Genomic DNA, 21,021 nt, shown 5'->3' on the forward strand with positions numbered 1-21,021 from the left:
TTCAGGTGGCTCGAAGAAATCCCCGTGAAGTGACATGTGGTGATAAAGTTTATGGAAAAGTAATAGGCATGAAAGTTTGCGACGATGAAATAGTTCGGGTAGCTCTGTTCGGCGTTTTAGTGCTGTGACGCTGGAATGACGGGAATAATCTGAAAATATGAAGCGAGCGGCACGATTTTTCAGTGATTCAATGTCGTTTATGATGTAAGCATGTTCGGGATCCCAAATGGCTGATGCATATTCAAATTTCAGACGTATTAGTGTAGTAAGGGCAAGTTTGCGTATGTTAGGAGGAGCCTGTTTAAGGTTACGCTTGAGAAATCCGAAAGAGCGGTTAGCAGCTGCCAGGGTGAGTTTTATATGGTAGTGCCATGAGAGATAAGGTTGCAAATGAATTCCAAGATATTTATAAGTGGAGACGATGTCAACAGTAGTATTATATAACACGTAGGAGGTAGGAATCCGGGTTACGTGTTTACTCAAAGGCATAGACTTTGTTTTAGAGTAATTTAGGGTCATTAGCCAGGATGAGCATCATGCATTAATAGCGTTTAGATCAGTTTGCAAAGCTTTCCGGTCATTGTCAGAGGAAATTATTCGGTAAATCACACAGTCGTCAGCAAAAATTCTGATTCGGGATGAGACACAGGATGGCAAGTCATTAATGTAGATTAAAAACAGTAGTGGAACTAGTACGCCACCCTGTTGGACTCCAGAAGTTACTGGTTTGAAGGAAGAGTTACAGTTTTTAGCGGACGTGAACTGTGTTCTAGAAGGAAGGAAATCTGTTACCCATGCCAAAATGTTAGGGTGAATGTTAAGCCTAGACAGTTTGGTTAGAAGCCGGAGATGAGGGACACGGTCAAAAGCTTTAGAAAAGTCAAGGAAAATAGCATCAACCTAGGATCCACCGTCAAGAGCTGAATGTATGTCATGAATGAAGCCGGCGAGCTGCGTGTCACATGAGTGTCCTCGGCGAAAACCATGGTGATATTTATGTATAATGTTATGATCTTCCAGGTATTTAATTACTTGGGTGTGTATTATATGTACAAGAAGTATACAAATGGTACTAGTTAACGAGATGGGACGATAGTTTAATAGCGATGAGCGTTCACCAGACTTGAAGATGGGAATTACTTTTGCGATTCGCCAGTCATGTGGGATGCAACCTAACGATAACGATTGTGAAAAAAAAGGCGGACAGTATGGGACAAATGCTAGCTGATATATTCTTTAGTATCTTATTATTAAAGTCGACATGATCAGAAGCAGTGGAAATTTTGAGCTATTTAGTAAGGAGAATATACCCGCTTCACTGAGTATTATTTCTCGCATGCTGATATCAGGACTGAGGTTAACTTTCGGGCATGACGTGATGTCTTCACACGTGAATACTGATATGATTGCGTCGTTTAAAGCCTGTGCGCACTGAGACTTCGGAATGACGTCGTTACTACTGGCAGTGAGGACGATATCAGGATGATCAACAGGATTAATGACACGCCAAAATTTCCGGGGGTTATTTAAGAGCATAGATGAAAGTCATGTTTGAAGAAATGACGTCGAGTTGATGTGAGCAGACTGATATTCCTTATCACATGTTTTATAGCGTAACCAGGAAACTGAAAGGGGGTCTGCTTTATTGGCGTGGCGGTAAAGTCTTTTCTTTTTGTTATTGAGGCGTCGAAGCCGTTGGTTATACCAGGGAGCGGTGTTTACAGTTTTATGGTGATAAGGGGAATGAACCTGCTGATTAAATTGGTAAGTGCATTTCTAAACATGAGCCAATTATCTTCAATGGACCGGGATAAATACCCTTCCAAAAATTATTTGAGAATGACTGGTGTTCAGTATTAATGCTATCGTAATCAGCTCCATTATAGCACCTTATTTGCTTATTGGTAGTTTTGCGCTTGTTAGGGGAAATCCGGACGCTTCCACTAAGGACGTCGTAGTCAGATAGCCCAGCAAGATGAGTAACTTCAGAAAATATATCAGGGTTGTTGGTAAATACTAGGTCTAGAATATTAGCTGATGTGGCCGAACACCGTGTGGGATGAGTAATCAGCTGAACCAGGGAAAAATCTCGAGAAGACTGGACGAAATTATGAGCTTCACTTTGACCACCCCTAACGGATAGAGCTGACCAGCAAATGTTCGGAAAATTGAAATCACCAAAAATTATTGAGAGAGAATTAGGAAAAAGAGAACACAGTAGTGTCAGGACAGGGGTAAATTCACTCGAAAAGTCAGTATTTGCATTTAGGGTGCGGTAAAAAACAACTATAATTATGACGCGGCCACCACACTTCAGGGAAGCCCATACACATTCCAAAAAAGAGGTCACAAGAACAGGTACTGCAAGCACATCATTTTTTATCGCCAGACGTACGCCACCTCCCCTTCTATGTTTCCTGTCACAACGAAAAAAATGTAATCTGCCCACGTGAGAAAAATACTGCTGTCAGGAATGTCATCGTTTAGCCACGTTTCAGTTAACGCTACGATTGTTGGTGTGCAAGAATCAACGAGGGAAGACAGCGGAATGCTTTTGGACTGAACGCTTCTAATGTTCGTGAATAAAAACCGAACAGTACCAGAACTGTTTAGTTTCGATAATAAGGAATGGTTATTTGTTGAACGGGCTGCAGTCATACCGTAGCGGAGGAGGATTCAGATACCGCAGAGGGATTGGTAATGGGTGCGGCTTGCTTGGTATATGTGTCCCATACATAAACGTCATAAACGTCATAATTGATGTAAAGCCTGTCAAAAGGAGCCTCACACGGTCACTTTCCTTTCCTTCAAACTCCTTTCCTTCAAACTATTCAGTGCGAAAGCAGCAACCTGATTTCGCGGTAGTCTCTTTGAAGCATGCGGTCAAGGAGCAAGATATATGTGCATGCGGTACTTTCCTGTTCATAATTGGCGTGCGTAATGGAGGTGCGCAAAAGTCAATTTATGACAGCCGAAATTCTGGGGCAGCAGAAGGAAAGGAGGTGCGAGGCTATGCGGTGGCCCAAGGTTAGGCCTAACGTCACGATTTTAGGTCTATCGCCAGTTGGAACCAGCAGCTTGACGTACCGAGTTTGACGTTGCTCGGCATGCCCTTAGGATAAACGCTCGGGTTACCTAACGTTAAGCTGAAATATAGCAAGGGCGATTAGTTAAAGCTCCAAGTCATAGTAACGGACGTGGGAAGGAAAAGGGTGGAAAGTACACGCCGGTGGCGCGAAGCGGCGAGTGTTGATGAGGCGAACCGGCGCAGCGTGTTTGTAAAGGAGTTTCACAGTTCGGAATCTGAGGGAGCACGGCTGCGGGTGGCGTTTCGTGCGGCCTCTCAGCCCCCAAAATGTCTTAGTCTGCTCACAGATGTTTGGAACTCCCTTTTAACGGAAATCAAAATAACCGGCAGTTTCTCTTAAATCGAAACACACCTTCTGTGAGTGTGCGTACGGCAACTTAGTAAATTTCCATTAACTTGTGTGTGCGATACCAATTTTTTCACGCGATAAATGTGAGTTTCACTCATACCCGTGATACACAAGCGTTTCGAAGGCTTTTGAGTAGAATGTCTATTGACTCAAATCACACCTTTGAACTGCTACACGACGTTTTTCAGAGGCCTTTGGTTTAAATTCCATTGAAGTCAAAGGAGCACCACCGACGACCTTTGAGGTACTTAAATGCCTTTGAAACAAGAGCGGTCGTACTCTCGGGCGCAGTTTCTGCATGCCGTAATTACAAAGCAATTATTTACGAGTAAAAGTTGGGGTTTAAAGTACACAATCTTCATAATTTTCACTTGTTTTTGTTTTCTATCACTCGCTTTACGATTACAAGGTAAGTTGGTACTCTCAACATCAGTGGTGCAAAAAAAAAAAAAAGGTGTTAGTGCATGTAGACTTATCAATTTTTGTTTTTTTTTTCATTTTTACTGTAAAATTAATTTTTTATCAAGAACGAAACAGCTAGGGCGGCAGTAGCGACACCAAAACATGGCGGGCGACCGCGAAAACTTTCAACTGCCTTTGAGAATTGTCCTGTAGATCGGCGGAACTTCTTCGAGTTCAAATGGCATTCGAAATTTAAAAGGCCTTTCGACCCAAATGTCCTTTCAAACGCTCGTGTAGCACAGGTATTATACAGGCAATTTCAACTGTATTTTTTTGCTTCGTGACTTCGCCGTGCAACACAGGTAATGAGAAGGAACAAAGAAAGAGAGGAAAAGGACGCAGGAAAGTAAGAAATAAGGGTGTGATATTGATTAAAGATAGTAAGGATAGCAAGAGTGGCGCAGGACAAAAAAATGAAAGAAAAACACTCTTCCGTGATTAATCTTGTCGTCATATAGAAACTGGAAGCTAACGAGTGCAGCGATACGGCAGCATCGACCCCACCTCTATTAAGAGATCAAAACCAGCCCTGCAGCTGACATTTACTCATCACTTAATTGATAAAACTTCAGGCAGGCTCCACTTTACTGCATGTAACCCATATATTCTGTACGGCGGTTAAAACAGTTTGACAAACTGCCTAGTCCTTCTTTATTTTTGGTGTTGAGGACGGCACGAGCAGACGTGACGATAAATTCTTCGAGGGGAAAAAAACGCCGAGAAGAGATAGCACAAATACACACGCACACGCAAACGCCCGCACAAACGCACACGTACACACGTACACACACACGCACACGACGCAACTACTTTTTGTGCTAACATAAAAAATCTCACGTCTTGTTGCTCCGGTTTTGTAGCTCGCGTTTTGCAGCTCACGCTTTGTAGTGGCCAATAATGACTTGTTTGGTGAGGAATAATTACTCTCTCCCGTATCCCTTCCATTTTCTCCTTGTGACGTTAAGGATCCCGCTACAAAACACCCGGAGTGAACCGGAACCTTCTTCCTCAAGGCTTGTTCTATTGGCTCCTACTTGCATCGCGAACGTTGAAAGCAAATGAGGAGTTTTTTTAAACGTCACCTTGGTATGGCGGCGGCGAGAATAGGGCCTCGGAACCGGGCGGCCGTCAAGCCCCGCCCTATCCGAACATTGCTGAGAGGTTCTGCCGACTGGAGAAGACTGTGCAGGAAATGCGTGCGCACTGGATCAATAAAATCATGGCTTTCCCGGCAGCGTGGCTGGTTTCGCTAATCACCTCTGACTTCTGCCACTGGCTATTCTATGCATAGAGTATATGCGCTGGTGCTAAGTGGTAGGTGCGGACTCTCACGTTGACCCGCACGCACCTTTTGACGCCGCTGGTACGGCAAGGCGAGACATTTCAACGAATGCGAAGCTGACACAATTCTTATCGTTTGCCTTGAGACATCCTTTTTTTAATTGTGTGTTCGTTAAGATTTGGGGCTTTTAAAGAGCATTTTTGCAGAAAAAGTGGCCGCGTGCACTCATTTTCCTACATGGCCCAGAAACGCTTTGCAAGCTCTAGCCATTCCGTTTCACCATTCACGATTTGTGATGTCACAAATGGCAGTGCGGGAAAGGATATAGATGGGGCGGCGAACATCATCCAATTTACAAGTGTTCGATTTTGATATACGCTTAAGAATTAAAGTGGTTAACCCAGCTAGTGAAAAAATATATTTTACAAACGGGCAAGTGTTGTACTACATTCATAGTCGGAGTCATCGCTTTTCATCTCGCCCATTCCCGCACCCCCACCCCTCCCTTCTTATACCTTTTCTATTTTATCTGATCAAATGGCATGGGTGAACCCAGTACGGTTTTCTTGAACCCATTTTTTGCTGTATACGTAAATTTGACCGCTAAGAGGGCCGTACTGCACTAAGAAACCTCACACATTCATTAAAGTTAGTACAAGAAAGAATGGTTGCGTCAAGAGGGTGTCATTGGAACTCAAACAAGTGGAGTTTAAAACAGATGGTACCATGGTGTCTGGTTATTGTTTCGCTCTTAATCATGTGTGGAATACAACCGTGTTATGACAATAAATGATATGGCGCCGCCTGTATTGCAACCACGCGGAATCCCCCCCCAGGAAACTAAAAACCGCTATAAAAGAGCTGTAATGCTAAGTTCCTAAAACAAATTATTGCCCCATTTAATGATTTGACCGCTAGGGAAAAAGATTACAACTATACAAAGTTTGACGGCGCTAAATAACTAAGAAATACTCTAAATCGTAAGTGGCAAACGGTCGCAATACACACATTTGGTCTCGATCACTACTAGCAAGCGTCCACATCGGGGCTCTTTGCGGCAGTGTATAGAATAGTGCAAAACTTTCAAACCCGGTCGCAACCAGACATTTTCCCTCCTCTTCCGGGATCTTGTGCCGTCACTCTAAGTGCTATGTTACTCATGGCGGCGAAACCTAAAATTCAAAGATGAATTTTTCATCCTCCTTGTAGACTTTGAAACAGGCCAAAATACGTGCGTGCAAAACACAATTTGAAATTTCCCATCGGCACCGACTTGCGGTCGAGCGACTATGACCCATGCCTTTCAAGCCATGGGACCTAGTTCCCCCAAACATGTGAACGAGTAAAATCATTCTGTTTTACATAGCCTGGCCTCTGTGGCGCACACGCCGTGACTCCGGCGACAGTCACACGTTGTGATATCCCCGATAATAAACTGCCTCCCGCTGTCGGTGTAAAAGAAAAAAAATGAGGACGGGAACTATGGCAAACACGCTTGGACCGGCCGAGATGTCGCGTAGCTGAATGACGGAATATCCTGGCTGGAAGAAGAACAAACTGCGACCTACATGGGCGTAACAGGCATTATTGACAGGGAAGGCTCCACGAGTTGGTAAATTAGATTAAATCTCCGAGTTTCGCTGACAAACGCGGGCACTAGATTATGCGCCCTGCCAGATTAGGTTGCGCGGGAAGAGACGACACCTTCGTCTATCATCCCTGTCTTTTTTTAAACACAAAATCATTGGAAGCTCTGCAAAGGAAGGAGGCTGGTGACAATCTCTGAGTGCGTTTACTCAAACATTCTTCCGGTGCCTGTGCTTCACTTGAATGTTTCACTCTCTTGTTCCAAATTTCCCCGGAAAAAGCTCACGGGTATGCCGCCCTTTTCTAAAAAAAAAAAAAATGCTGCATGGACGAGGGGCGAAAACAAATAAATAATATAATATCTTCAACTTTCCCTGTAATGTCTCAAAGGCTTCCCGCTCATGCCTAGATTTTCTCAATTTCATTTCTCTTTCTACTTGTTTCCCATTTACTTGCTTTCTACAGATTATCTGATGTCTCTTCCCCATCTCCATCTCCTCTCTAGAAGTTCTTTCGTTCTTGTATTTTTTTCGGTAATGTTGGCGCCACAACGAGGGGGGTAGTAACAAGCAGCAAGCTGGATGCCGCGCCCGTCAAGTGGCTTTTCTCGCCAATTTTGCGCCTTGCCGGTGCACCAACGAACGCAAACTGACAACTGTCTCTCACTTCAGAGCGCTGCTTCGCAAGGTCGGTTAAATCTCTTATTACGCTTTTCTCGCACTTTTTTTTCGGGCCGATTCTGCTTCAGCCGAGCCTTTCTGGCTCCCATTCCGAGCTGACTGCTCTTTCGGTAGCTTTTTTTTTGTGCGTACATTCCTTTTGCTTTTTAGTTATCCCATCAAATTCGCGTTGTTTGGCTCATTTCATAACGACCAGGAATATCTTTAACGTGTCCTTTACTTCCATTGTGCTATCCACAACTCAGCATACCCAATATCGTCTTCATTTTCGCTTCAACTCATTCTGTCACTGTTACTCCTTTCTTTTTTTTCTTTTTTTGGTGTGGGGGGGGGGGGGGTAGGAGGGGGACCAAGCATGAACCAATCGGGAGTTTGCTTCACGTTTAGCTTTATTTCCTTCTTCTTCACCTAATACTCTGACTGCTGCTGGCGGTGCTGACTGCAGCGCAGTGTGGGAGATAAGCGCGCTGGAACGACAATAGAAAGAAGTGAATACTCGCAAACCAGATAAGTTTGCGAAAGTCTTTGTTGAACTTGGAGCTACTTGAAGAGAGAAGTTCTTTCGAGAAAGCTTGAAGCGGCAGGTTTGGTTTAGATAGAAGAAAATGAAATGACAACGGCGTGTGAGCGCGAAAAAAAACGACGCAGGTGAGATGTTGCGGAGAGGGGTGAGGGGTCGCAGGACAGATCTCTTCTGCAGTAGTGATGTCAGCTTCTCTGGGTTCGTCGAATCATGGAAAACCCGTGTTTGCGACTCAGCGTAGTGTTGACGAGCGGCAGCAAGAAAAAAAAGAAAAGATCTAACTCATGCACATGAAGGTTTTGTGGAATATTTCAATGATCACCATACCGAACTTCGATTAGTGCAAGTCCGCAGAGGGTGTTTGAAATACGATTTAGGGCTTTCATGCATCGAGTGTGTACATGTGGGTAATGAGGCATGCGGTAGTGAAACGAAACAGATTATTTGAGGCAACTTGGGCTTGTACACACAGTTAATTTTTGTTGTTGGTTCGTTTAAAGATCCAGCAACCACGGACAAGAATAGGCTGCGTTACCTCGTCTTCAGTCTCCTCACTTACACCCACTAAATCACAGCGATGAGTCAGCAAAGAAATACATACATACAAATATATATATATATATATATATATATATATATATATAGCGAATCAGAATAAGAAACGAGGGGCTCGTTGAAAATAACACAGAAATAAGAGTTGGCAGTCAAGAAAACCTCGGAAAGCAAAGGGGAGGATGTGGTAGGTCATTGAACAGATAGAAAATTTGGAAAGAAAGAAAGAAAGTGAAGAAAAAATGCCCGCCAGGTGGGATCCGAACCCACGACCTCCAGAATACCGGTATGGTGCCATAACCACTACGCTACCGGCGGGGCGATTTTCCCCTCCACTTTCTGGGGTATTTATGTTTAGGTATTTTTGTTTACTGTGCTTGGGGGTGGTAGCCAGCGCCACTCGGAATACTCGGGGTGAAGGGGAGCTTCTTTTTAACCCCCGGGCCGTGACTAGAGTGTCTACGACATGTCGAGAGTGGTCGACCAGCGTTGAACCCTCTTAAGCTTTCTATGGCACCAAGACTGCCAGAACAGAGGCCCTCGCTATGCATGTAGCGAATCAGAATAGGAAATGAGGGGCTCGTTGAAAATAACACAGAAATAAGAGTTGGCAGTCAAGAAAACCTCGGAAAGCAAAGGGGAGGATGTGGTAGGTCATTGAACAGATAGAAAATTTGGAAAGAAAGAAAGAAAGTGAAGAAAAAATGCCCGCCAGGTGGGATCCGAACCTCCAGAATACCGGTATGGTGCGATAACCACTACGCTACCGGCGGGGCGATTTTCCCCTCCATTTTCTGGGGTATTTAGGTTTAGGTATTTTGGTTTCCTGTGCTTGGGGGTGGTAGCCAGCGCCACTCGGACTACTCGGGGTGAAGGGCACCTTCTTTTTAACCCCCGGGCCGTGACTCGAGTGTCTACGACATGTCGAGAGTGGTCGACCAGCGTTGAACCCTCTTAAGCTTATGTATATATGTATGTATATATGTATATGTATATGTATATGTATATAAGATTTGTATATGTATATAAGGCATTAGATCTCGAAAGCCTTACCAAGGCATTCGAGATCTAATCGAAAGGCGTGGGTTCGGTCCCCACTCTGGGCGCGTGTTTTTCTTTCTTTCTTTCTAACGTAATTAATAAAAAAAATAATAATGTAACGTCACTAACGGTAAAAAATAGTCTAAACATTCCCCTATGCCTTCTTTGGCGTTGTAGACTTCCGGAATTTCTTTCTGTATATATATATATATATATATATATATATATATATATATATATATATATATATCAGTGTGTCTAACCGGAACTGAACCGAAAAAAGAAATAATGGTTACCGGTTCATTCCGAAACGGTTCGACCCTCCGTTGTTGATATTGCACAGTCAATGCAATTCAGGCCTTTTTTTCTTTCACGTACCATCAACTTCGTACTCGCTCGTGCACTTTCCCCTCCAGACAACTGAACACTATCACGCTCTACGTAACAACAGGGGAAATGAATAAGCACCAATGTAGCAATGGTCTGTTGCTGCTGGAAGCGCGAGCGTAGTGCAAGCTGACAAACGAGATGTCATTCTCGGCAGCTTGCAGGGGATATAAAACGACTTTGCCCTTCTCCAGCTGCGACTTTATTGCAGAAATCAGGCTGCAGGAGTGCTCCACTGCGTAACAGCGAAAGCCCACACCCGATTTGTGCAAACGTTTTGCATTTCATAGTTTGCTTTAAAGGTCCGACAGCTGCACATTGTTAATACTTGACAAGTGTGGCTGCAGGAGCTGCTGAGTGGCTAAGCCGTTTGCTGCTGACCACAAGTGGCCTCGATCTCCCTCCCCAGCGACCGTTTTTCTGAAGTAGATGGAAATCGAGAACGTCCGTGTATCTAGATTTTGATCCGCGCTTACTATCACCAGCTGGTTAAAATAAATCTGCCAGCCTGCCACTTAAGCTGCGCCTCGGAGCAGAGATATTGCACGGGTCATCAAATGGTCAGTTTTTTTTTAAATTGTGTTTACACAGAAAACAACAAAAAAAGGTGAATCACGTTGTTTTAAAATATTACGCAACAAGTAAGTAAAACCCAATAAGTAAAACAAGCACCCAAACGTGGATATTGCTCTATACTTTTCTTTGCCCTGCCTTTCACAACCAAACGTGTCATGAATGCGAAGGAAGTGAATTCCGTGGTGAGTTTTTGAGGACCATACAGAGGACAAGTTCCGTTTTTTACCGATGCAAATAACAACAGATATGTCAGGAAAAACTGTTACGGTGCGCACTTACTCCCTTGGCAAGAAACCGCAGCCCTCGACCTTGTCTTGGAAGCAGAAACAGTAATAAAGCAGTTGACACGTGCAGAAAGGCAGGCCGGTACCTCACACTGCCCCATTCGGCCAGCGATCATCTTTTCTGCTTCTTCTGCAGTTTTGTCCCTTACAGATCTGCTTTTTTTCGAAGGTGCACTTGTAGTGACTAGCAAACACGCTATATTACTTCTACTGCTACTCGTTCCGGAGGGGAGTACTGCTGTGGACGAAATAAAGAGCGTCTACCCAAAAAAGTCCCATCTCACGCTCCGCGCGTCAAATTTCCCTTTCATTTTATAACAGAATCTGTCATAAGATTCCGCAATGCAGCACACAGAACGATGGCCGGGGGTCAGGTAGTCCGATGACATACTGATTGCAATGCACACATCCGGTATAGCTATCGCAAAAGGAATTGCAGTGGTCAGAGCAATAATGCAGTGACTGAGCGTTAACTAGAGCTTACTTGTAACGAAAGTGTGGCTAACACATTCGATAAGGTGACAGCTAACAAATTCTTCAGGGTGACCAAGTAATCTAATTCATTGGCAGTATTTATGTGCCTGTTGTAGGATTTTTCTGTTTCGTTACAAATATGAAAAATGTGCGCCAGTGGTATTAAGCGCTGGTATTTGAACGCGCCAGTACGCAGGCATAAATTTAAGGCTTAAAGGTTAGCGTGATGGGCGTTCCATAGCGACTATTGCGATTTCAACAAAAAAGGAAAGTGCCGAAAATATATCCCACCGTCATATCTATTGGCGGTGGCTTTACTAATAGTCGCTAGGACAATTAACATAAAGTCTAGGTGAGAAAGTAGGTGGTAAATCCTCGCCACTTCATCTGTTTTGCTAATATCTCGTAAATGTTTAATGCTAGCTTTGCAATTGCGCTACTGCCCTTGGGGAACAGCAGCATTTTGAATATTTGTATTTTGATTTGACTGTCGTTTTAAACTACTAAATGTTTGTGTTCTAATTGCAGTGATAATTCAACTCATCGAACCGGTTCGGTACGTGATTTTGTCGAACCGGAACTGAACCGGTATGAAATAATTTCGCCTGAACCAAAACCGTAACCGAACCTGTATTTTTTTTTTGGTTCGACCCGCTGATATATATATATATATATATATATATATATATATATATATATATATATATATATATATATATATATATATATATATATATATATATATATATATATATATATATATATATATATATATATATATACCCACACAGTATTCTGGTGGTCGTGGGTTCGGATCCCACCTGGCGGGCATTTTTTCTCCACTTTCTTTCTTTCCAAATTCTTTATCTGTTTCAATGACCTACCATATCCTGCCCTTTGCTTTCCGAGGTTTTCTTGACTGCCAAACTTTATTTCTGTCTTATATTCAACGAGCCGAGGGCATTTCCTATTCTGATTCGCTACATGCATAGCGAGGGCCTCTGTTCTGGCAGTCTTGGTGCCATAGGGAGCTTAAGAGGGTTCAACGCTGGTCGACCACTCTCGACATGTCGTAGACACTCGAGTCACGGCCCAGGGGTTAAAAAGAAGGTCCCCTTCACCCCGAGACGTCGGAGTGGCGCTGGCTACCACCCCCAAGCGCGGGAAAAAATTACATTGACATAAATACCCCAGAAAGCGGAGGGGGAAAATAGCCCCGCCCGTAGCGTAGTGGTTATCGCACCAGACCGTTATTCTGGAGGTCGTAGGTTTGGATCCCACCTGGCGGGCATTTTTTTCTCCACTTTCTTTCTTTCCAAATTCTTTATCTGTTTCAATGACCTACCATATCCTCCCCTTTGCTTTCCGAGGTTTTCTTGACTGCCAACCCTTATTTCTGTCTTAATTCAACGAGCCTCTCATTTCCGATTCTAATTCGCAAATGCAGTTTACAAAAACTTAAATGGTATTGCCGTTTCTGTTTCCGTGGTAGCTCCTCGTACTGACGCTGCTCTTCATGAGTCCTCACTATCCATCGCCTGCCCATAACGATATCCGAAGGGACACGAAGAACACCAATACGCGGGTTCTCTCTAATATGAAGTACCGACGTCCCGTCATGCGTTGTATACTGCGCCATCACAAAATGCAATTCGGTGATGTATATATTGCATATATGTCTTTTGAACATGTATTTTTTATGTACACGTATTTTGTGCGTGTCTTTCATGTTTGTATTTGATGTATGTACAGCTATTTACGTCACTCCAGTCACGTTTGCACATGGTGCCGCAATGACTTATGCAATCGCTACATGCTCTCCTCTGTTAACAGGTACCCTATCCCTCGTGTGGGTGCGAGACGTATTCTCGCAAATTCATTAGTGAAACGAAGACTATGGTACATGTTGTATGAGTGATTGACTGGAAACATGCGCGGCGCTTACCGTGTTGCTGGTTTGGCGCTCTCTTTCTTGTCTACTCTGCTATCGGTCGTTCTCGCTTATTCGCGATCGCACTTTCAATGCTCGCCCTACAGGATGTTTTATATCCACAGACTCTTAAGAAAGATGTTGGGATATAAGCCATATACAGCTTCGCTGAAAAACGGCAACCAGGTAACTTTCCGTCTCCAATTTCTTTATGCTACCGCAAACCTGGGCACTAGCACGGCGCTTCCATTTACCGATGCTGCATGTAGTGATACGCAATGTTCATTGGAAGAATTTGCTACACTTGGACGATGACGTACGTTTTACGTGGCACATCGGATTAAATATACGGAGAAAACAGACCCCAAAAAAACTTCTGCATTTGGGCGCAAGCAAGGGATAAGTCGTATCTTAATACAGATGTAGGCTACGATTTCAATACTGAAAAATCCGTTCGTTTGCTTTTTTCCCGCTTGAAGAACTTTTAATAAAAATGGAGCATTGTCATCTTGCTTTTCAATTGTTTTTCTGACTTTACCTGGGTCGTCCTACGCAAATATCACATCATAAATTAGCGTCTTCACGGCGGTCAATGAGACGCGATTGCCAGTTTCTTTTATCATTGCTCTGGCTGTACATGTCTCCTTTCTTCTTTTAAATTTTTTCTGTAATCTACGCGCAGAACTTTTCGTTTCTAGCTAATCTGTTTTCGTCGTATTAATTCTTCTTTCTCTTTTCATTGTTTTATACGTTCGACTTACCATTATTGCCAAAACCTTTCGGGCTTTTAAAAACGTAACAGAAAATGAAATAAAAGGAAATTAGTTCCCGCAACACTGACTGCCACCACGAATTACTCACCCGCCGCGGTTGCTCTGGCTAAGGCGTTGTGCAGTTGAGACCCAGGACGCGGGTTCGATTCCGGTTGCGGCGGCTGGTTTTCAGATGGAGGCGAAACGCGAAAACTCCTGTGCGTCAAAAAGATCGCCAGGTGATTCCCAGGTAAAGATCGCCAGGTGGTTAAAACTATTTCGGAGCCTACCGCTACGGCGCGCCTCATAACCCAGGCGTAGTTTCAACGCCCTATACCCCACAATCAATCAACAACAGAATACTCGCCTCACAGCGGTGACGCTGCCAGCACTTAGCCACTACGCTCTGGTTCTTTTAAAATCAAGCAACTATTAGAGGAACCCAGCCCATATTCAAGTTTTTCTCCGCACGTCCATGTTTGCATGCGTAAGGATATTTTTGGCGCGGATGTTCGAGCAACCACTCAGCGGTTGTCAGTGCTGAGACTATTTATTTATTTATTACAATACTCTCAGGGCCTCGAGGGCGTTGCAGAGAGGAATGGGTCATACAAGTTTTTTAAAAAGAGTTTGATATGGCCGTCTCGAACAATGAAGCTCCAGTGATGCTGGCGATCGAAGCGGGGAGGTGGTTCCATTCCGTCACAGTTTTCGGTACAAATGAATTGAAGCACAAGTTTGTACGGCAGGAAGGCACTTCAACCTTGAATTTGTGGTCAATGCGTGAAGAAACATATGAAGGAACTGCAGAAAGGTCGCACTTGATGCCAGGGTTAGTAAAGTAAATTTTGTGAAAAAGGCACAACCGGGCTATTTTTCTTCTTACTGAAAGGTCAGGAAGATTTAAGTGCATTTTAATTGAAGATACACTGGAGGTTCTAGAGTAGTTGCATACAATAAATCGGGCAGCACGGTTCTAAATGGATTCAACGGAGGTGGAAAGGAATAATAAATGCGGGTCCCAAATAGAAGAGGCATATTCTAGTTTTGATCTGACAAGGGTTTTGTACAGCAGTAGTTTTAAAGAAAGAGGGGCGAGAGAAAAGTTACGGCGCCGGAAGCGAAGCATGCGGTTAGCATTGCTGGTTACGTAATCAACATGCATTTGCCACGAGAGGTTATTACTTATGTGAAGACCAAGGTATTTGTACGTATTAACAGCGTCGAGAGAGCTATTTTTTAGTAGGTAAGGGTAGGGAATGCCGTTGTTGCGGTTAGGTGTAATTCTCATAGCTTTGCATTTACGCACATTCAGTGTCATTAACCAGACATCACACCAAGAGGAAACGCTGTTTAGGTCACTTTGAAGTACTGAGCAGTCATTAGGATTAGTTATTTCACGGTAAATTACGCAATCATCTGCGAATAGTCGGATCACAGACTATTAGTCGGACTATCACCGGCCCCCTGCGATTTTCAAAGAAGAAATCATCAAGTACCTCTATCTCCGCTTGGCATGATGTCAGTACTGGCGAGTGTTATGTGCAAGCCTTTCGGTTGGACATATACGTGTCAGAGCATAAATGTTTCCGCAGCAAAGGGCTGATCCTGCAGCTCCGCCGAATGCGCTCAAGAAGGGCTCTGCTAATGCAATGACATACCTCGCGAATTCCACATTGCTTTTGTTTCAAAACGACGAGTTTTGCCAGCTTGGCCACCTGTTTTCTCGCGTCCTGTGATCCAAACCATCGCGTTAAGATCACCGGTTTTAGATCACACGACCTAAACCATCAGCTTTCTTGCTTGCTTGTACAGTGCGAACATTCATTTCCGCACGTCATGCACAAAGAAAAGGGAGAGCTGCCTGCTTTGTTTGCCGCTTCCGTGCATAATATCAAAGAGAAGCCTGAGCTTCCTGAGGTTGCGCCGTTTCCCGTGGGTGCACCTCCTGTTTTGACCCTGCTGCAGATGGCCCTCTCAATCGCGGAATCACGCACCAAAGCAGCATGTGTTCAATGAGGGGTACAATTGAAGGCGTAGTGGGATTATTTTAGATAAATCCGAGCATTTCAACAGAAAGTCCTGACGGTGCGTCGGCATTTTTGCCTTTTGTCTTCATCGTGACTACACAGCTGTTAGGAAAATTAATCGAAATGGCTACTTCGCGTACCGGAACAACGCGCCCTTTCCTTGCCGCTTACATACGTACAGCCACTGCAGCGGATTCTTCAGTACGTTTTCTTGAATAAAAATTTTTCTTAAGCTGTGGGCTAATCAAACTAGAAATAATCCCTCAGCTGAGTGAACCGATGGAAGAGCTACCCTCGTATTGCTGAAGTAACGTAGGATTTTCTGTGTGCGTGTGTGGGCGCGGGGGCGGGTGGGGGGGGGGGGGTGGCTTGGGAACATGGTTTAAAGAAGAGAGCACCAGCTGAAGAAGACGCTTATACAAGGAGGAGGTATAATGTGACGAAGACTTAGACTCGTCCTTACATGCTAAACCTTGCACTCAAGAAGACAAGGACGCGCTTACAGTAATTTAGGCAGCAACAACAGCAAAAACACCCCCCCGAGCTGTGCACAACTAAGATCCGCTAACCAAACAAAAGTCATTATCAACATAACCGGCAGAGTGCTGGCTTTATTTTTTCTGCTGTCTCGCATCTGTTCAAAGCTTGTTCAAACATCGCTTACAAAAACAAGAGAAGGGGAGGGATATCGAACAAGTGAGAGACTAAGATAAGTGGACGGCTCGTCAGCACCATTTTCTGATCTTTCTATATATTCACACAAAAAAAAGAACGAAGTCGAGGGCGATAGCCAGAACCGGAAACTAGCGCACGCTTCTCGCCGCCTACGCGCTGACGTCATGCGATGTTTTCCGGAACGCAAATAACAAAATCCAGTCTCCACTTCTACAGCCATCGCTTCTTAAACCTCTGTATCTCGCACCCCGCTTATCCAGCAGTACGGTGGAGAATTAAAAAAAAACTCACACGCAAACAAGCAAGGAAAAAATGCACAAAAACACGAGCGCCGAAAAAGCACAGTGTGCCAAATCTGCGGCCAAAGTCGCCTGGATAAGAACGCTGACAGGGGGGGCAAGAAGGAACCGAGCTGAGTCGCAGATTCGACATCAGCGGTGGCCGCGCACAACGAGCATCTTTTCCCCCATCCGGCTGCACTGCGATCGAGGATTACGAGGCGTGCGATATCCGGAATAGCTACCGCCGACAGCGATCGGGGATAAGTCAAGAAAGACTCTAACATCAAAAAAGGAGAAAACGTAACGAGATCGTTCAAAACACAGTTTGTGCGCGAAGTCGGAAAGGGGGCAGAAAACGTGTCCCAAGGTTAACGAGCCCGGACCGAGTGTACGCAGAGAGAGCCATACGCGTCTTTGGCTCGAGCACGACACACGGAAGGAAGGCGCTGCGCCGCCCGCACTTCACGTTCCCGCCAGGGCTAGGTGAAAGGCTCGGCGTGGCTTTGCAGGAACGTAGGTAGTATGTACTTGCTTGCCGGACGCGAGCATTGGCGGCGCCGTAAGTGCCGGTTGGGGCCCATATTAAATGGGCGGGTGGCCGGCCGAGGGTGCAAGGAGGCTCTGGAGGCACAGGACCTCCCCGCCACCTCGCCGCCCTCGCGAACCCGAAGGAATTTTCAAGGTCGCCCGCTGGCCGCTGTCCAATCACCGGACAAAACACCCATAGAAAGTCCGTGCAAAACAAGAACACAGGGGTGGAGATCAGCCCCCTATTGTCGTCACAGTTTAAAGGAGCTTGAATAGGAAATGCAACCGTGGTTATTTTGGCTGAACTAGCATAGAAGCTCGCTCAGCTCCATTCCACTCACGAAAGACGTTTGTTTATCCTACCAAGAAAAGCAAGAAATATTTACTTTTTTTTTTCAAATTTCGCGCTACACGACGTAAGCAGCGACGAAATAGAGGGAACACTGAAATTCTAGTTATGAGTGTGCTAACTGCACGTTGGCATTTACTGTAGGGGTCCAATAAATACGCGCAGGAATGTTTTGCGGTGGTTTCTTTGGTCCGTGGGCGCTAATCACTCGAACAAAACGTACCTGGCGCGAAAGTAGTCGGTGAGTCCCAGCTACTTCATTTGCTTTCTTTGTTATTTAGCTATTTTTGTTTCAAGTTTCGATGAAATCGGTGTCATTTTTAATGGGGAAAAGTGTTTTTTTTTTACCAAACTTTGATTTTCTTCATGGCCTCTTCAAATGGAGCTATCTGTTCACTACAAAGCGGTATTCAACAGACGCAACGCAGGAAAAAAATATCAGTCACAAGAGAAAGTACTTCCTATCTGTTTATCCGCCGGCAAGCACGGGTGGGAAGGGCGTTCGACTGCGCCGGCCGCTGTCCAAGTGAACGTTACAGAGCTACAAGTTAACTTCGGCAAATCGACCGCGGGTAACCGTCGCAGGGGCCAGACCCACCACCGATGGGCATACAGTCTCACCACGCGCTATGCGAGAACGTGCCCCGGCACATTGGGCACTGGTACGGGCCAACTGTAGAAAGCGAACGTGGGAGCTTGAAGAAGGATGCACTTACCTTTGTCGCCAGTCTGTAATATGCTTGTTAGCCAAGGACGTTTGCGGCAGGCAACAATGGGCCACAGTATCGGCGAGACATGACAAAATTACAAATAGCAAGAGTGCATACAATGTGCGGTTTGCAGAAAACCGAGATTCATGGAATAGCAAGAACAATAATAAAAAAAAAGTCTGGAAGTTGGTTAGGCTACCTTCTGGCTACTTGGAGCGACCAGAAGGTATCCAGAGCGATCTGTTTGCTAATAGAAAAGCTGAGATTGTGCCCCTTTGCAGTATTAGCGCTTCATTTATGTAAAGAAAACCTGAACACTTCCAAGGCTTTTACGAGTTGTTTCAAATTTGTGTTTGTTGACTCTGATGTCGACATTGCTTGCCAACAAATCCAAAGCGGATGGGGAACTGCCGCTGTCTCCTCTTTACCCCTACCCTCAACGTCGAAGAAACTAGCCTTTATTTGAAAGCCTGGTTAGCTGATGTGCAGTACGTGTAATGCGAAGTTGCGAACATGCCGGGAGTACTTTGAGCTTGCCGATGCCGGCAACTTTATAATTGAGTTATTTGAAAAGGTTGAAATCTGAGCAGGTGTACACAGTTATTATATGCACATAAAGCTTCCAACTTTGGCGCCGCTGTTGAGCCCAAGGACGCGGGTTCGATTCCCGGCCGCGGCGGCTGCTTTTCTGAAGGAGCCGAAAAGCGAAAACCGCGGTGTGTTCGAGGTTTCGGCGCAAGTGAAAGATGTCTAGGTGGAAAAAAACTAAACCGGAGCCCTCCACTACAGCGCGCCTTATCGCGTGTGTGCCGTCGGCGCATTAAACCTCATAGTCAATCATCTTTGGTGCATTCACAATATTAACTTAAACGTGGTAGAGCACCTACATACATACGAAGGCACCATCACTGGTCTGTTCGGCCGCAGCCCAGCCCAATGACCGATTGCCATACGCTGAGAAAACAAATCAGAAATAGTCGCTGTTCTAACGTTTCGTCGGGTACAGTTGAATATTTTACAGTAGCTTGGCTCGTTTATTTTTCACAAGCCCTTTATCTGTAGAAAGCAAGCTTTTTATTGAATCTCGCCTTCTACGAAAATGCAGCGTACTCCCAACACACTTATAGGAGAAAGAGAAAAGTCAGGCTCCCATCCAAGGGCTGGGGCAAGAAGACAAAAGTCATCTTACGCAAACGTAGATACGCTACGAACGAATAAGAAGGAGAGAAAGAAGTGTAGTTCGCGCCACCCACCTGATTTGCAGGGATCAAGGTCTAGGTCGTCAGAGACCCTCATCGGATACTTGGTCCGCAGGAGCTCGTCCGCCGTGAAATGTCTCGCGTCCACGCGGTTCTCGGCGGCCAACAAGCACAGCACAAAGAGCACCAACACCAGCAGCCATGTCACAACATGCAGCGCACCGTCTTTACAACTGACACTGCGCAACTGCCTCCGCGAGGCCCGTCCGCTCGCAGACGACGCAGCCGCCAATGCTGCCACTGTCGAATCGCACCGATCATCCGCGCACGTCATGACGCTGGCGTCGTTTCCGTCCCGTTCCACAGCAATTCACCGCCGGCCGCGACTTTTAGTACCGAGAGAGTCTCCCCTCCAGCCTAGTGCGGACACGGCAGCAGCGACACTTTTCCCGAATCGAACACCGAAAAGTTGCAGCACACTTCTAGAGTCAGCGATATACGACCAGAAAATCGCAGATCACGATTAGAAAGGCGGAAGCGCTGCGCGGCTTCGTAACTGCACCCGCAGTTCACTTCATGTTTAACTGGTTAGATAAAAACTAAACTAAGCAACCACTCACGGCATAAAAAACAACAGTCGAGGAGGTGACTGTCCCGCGGACGGTCCCGAAAAGCTGAGAGAAAAAAAGAAACCAGTCACGTTGGGGGGACAAAAAAAAAAAAAAAATTCGCGCAGAGAAAGCAAGCGGAGGGTCACAGCTCTGGGCCAGCTGTAGCTGGTATGGTCGCGACCCCCATGGGTCCGTCAGCAGCCGACACGGCACGCGGGGGGGGTCTTCTGTGCGGCGGGCGCAGTGCGCCTCCGGCTGGCGAGCAGTGTTGATGTTGTGCGGTCCGGCTTCAGCGTGCGCGTTGCCCGGCGAAAAGGAGAGAAGCGCGCGCTGACTGCCGCCGCCGACGCCACCGCTCACGCGTCTGTGGTCGCCGGTGGCGGTGCGCGACGCTCCGAGGAACCCACGGCAGGGAAGAGGGGGGCCCTCCGCGCTTTTCGCCCACACCGCCTCGTCGCGGACTCCGAAACGGAACGACGGCGCGCGCGGCGCCGCTCTCGCTGGGCCGCTCGCGCCTGCGCGCGCGAAACCTCCTCTCCGTCTCGCGCGCACTCTCTCTCTCTCTCTCTCTCTCTCTCTCTCTCTCTCTCTCTCTCTCTCTCTCTCTCTCTGTCTCTTTCTCTCTCTCCAAATATCCCGTTCTCGCTCTCCCCGTCCATTAGCATCGCACT

General features: G+C 45.7%; 1 protein-coding gene across 1 annotated transcript in view; it reads right to left on the minus strand.

Moving 5' to 3' along the window:
• The window catches only part of LOC144140310 (bone morphogenetic protein 1-like), an 892,396-nt gene extending 871,601 nt beyond the window's left edge, over window positions 1-20,795 (minus strand). The window contains exon 1 of the mRNA XM_077672292.1: window positions 19,794-20,795. Coding sequence (XP_077528418.1) covers window positions 19,794-20,073 — 280 coding nt within the window. The 5' untranslated portion in view covers window positions 20,074-20,795. The remainder of the gene's footprint in view (window positions 1-19,793) is intronic.
• Between the last annotated feature and the right edge of the window lie 226 nt (window positions 20,796-21,021).

This window comes from Haemaphysalis longicornis, unplaced genomic scaffold, assembly GCF_048455015.1.
Source record: "Haemaphysalis longicornis isolate Haplotype H1 unplaced genomic scaffold, Haemaphysalis longicornis Haplotype H1 scaffold_1, whole genome shotgun sequence".
NCBI classification, from domain to species: domain Eukaryota; kingdom Metazoa; phylum Arthropoda; class Arachnida; order Ixodida; family Ixodidae; genus Haemaphysalis; species Haemaphysalis longicornis.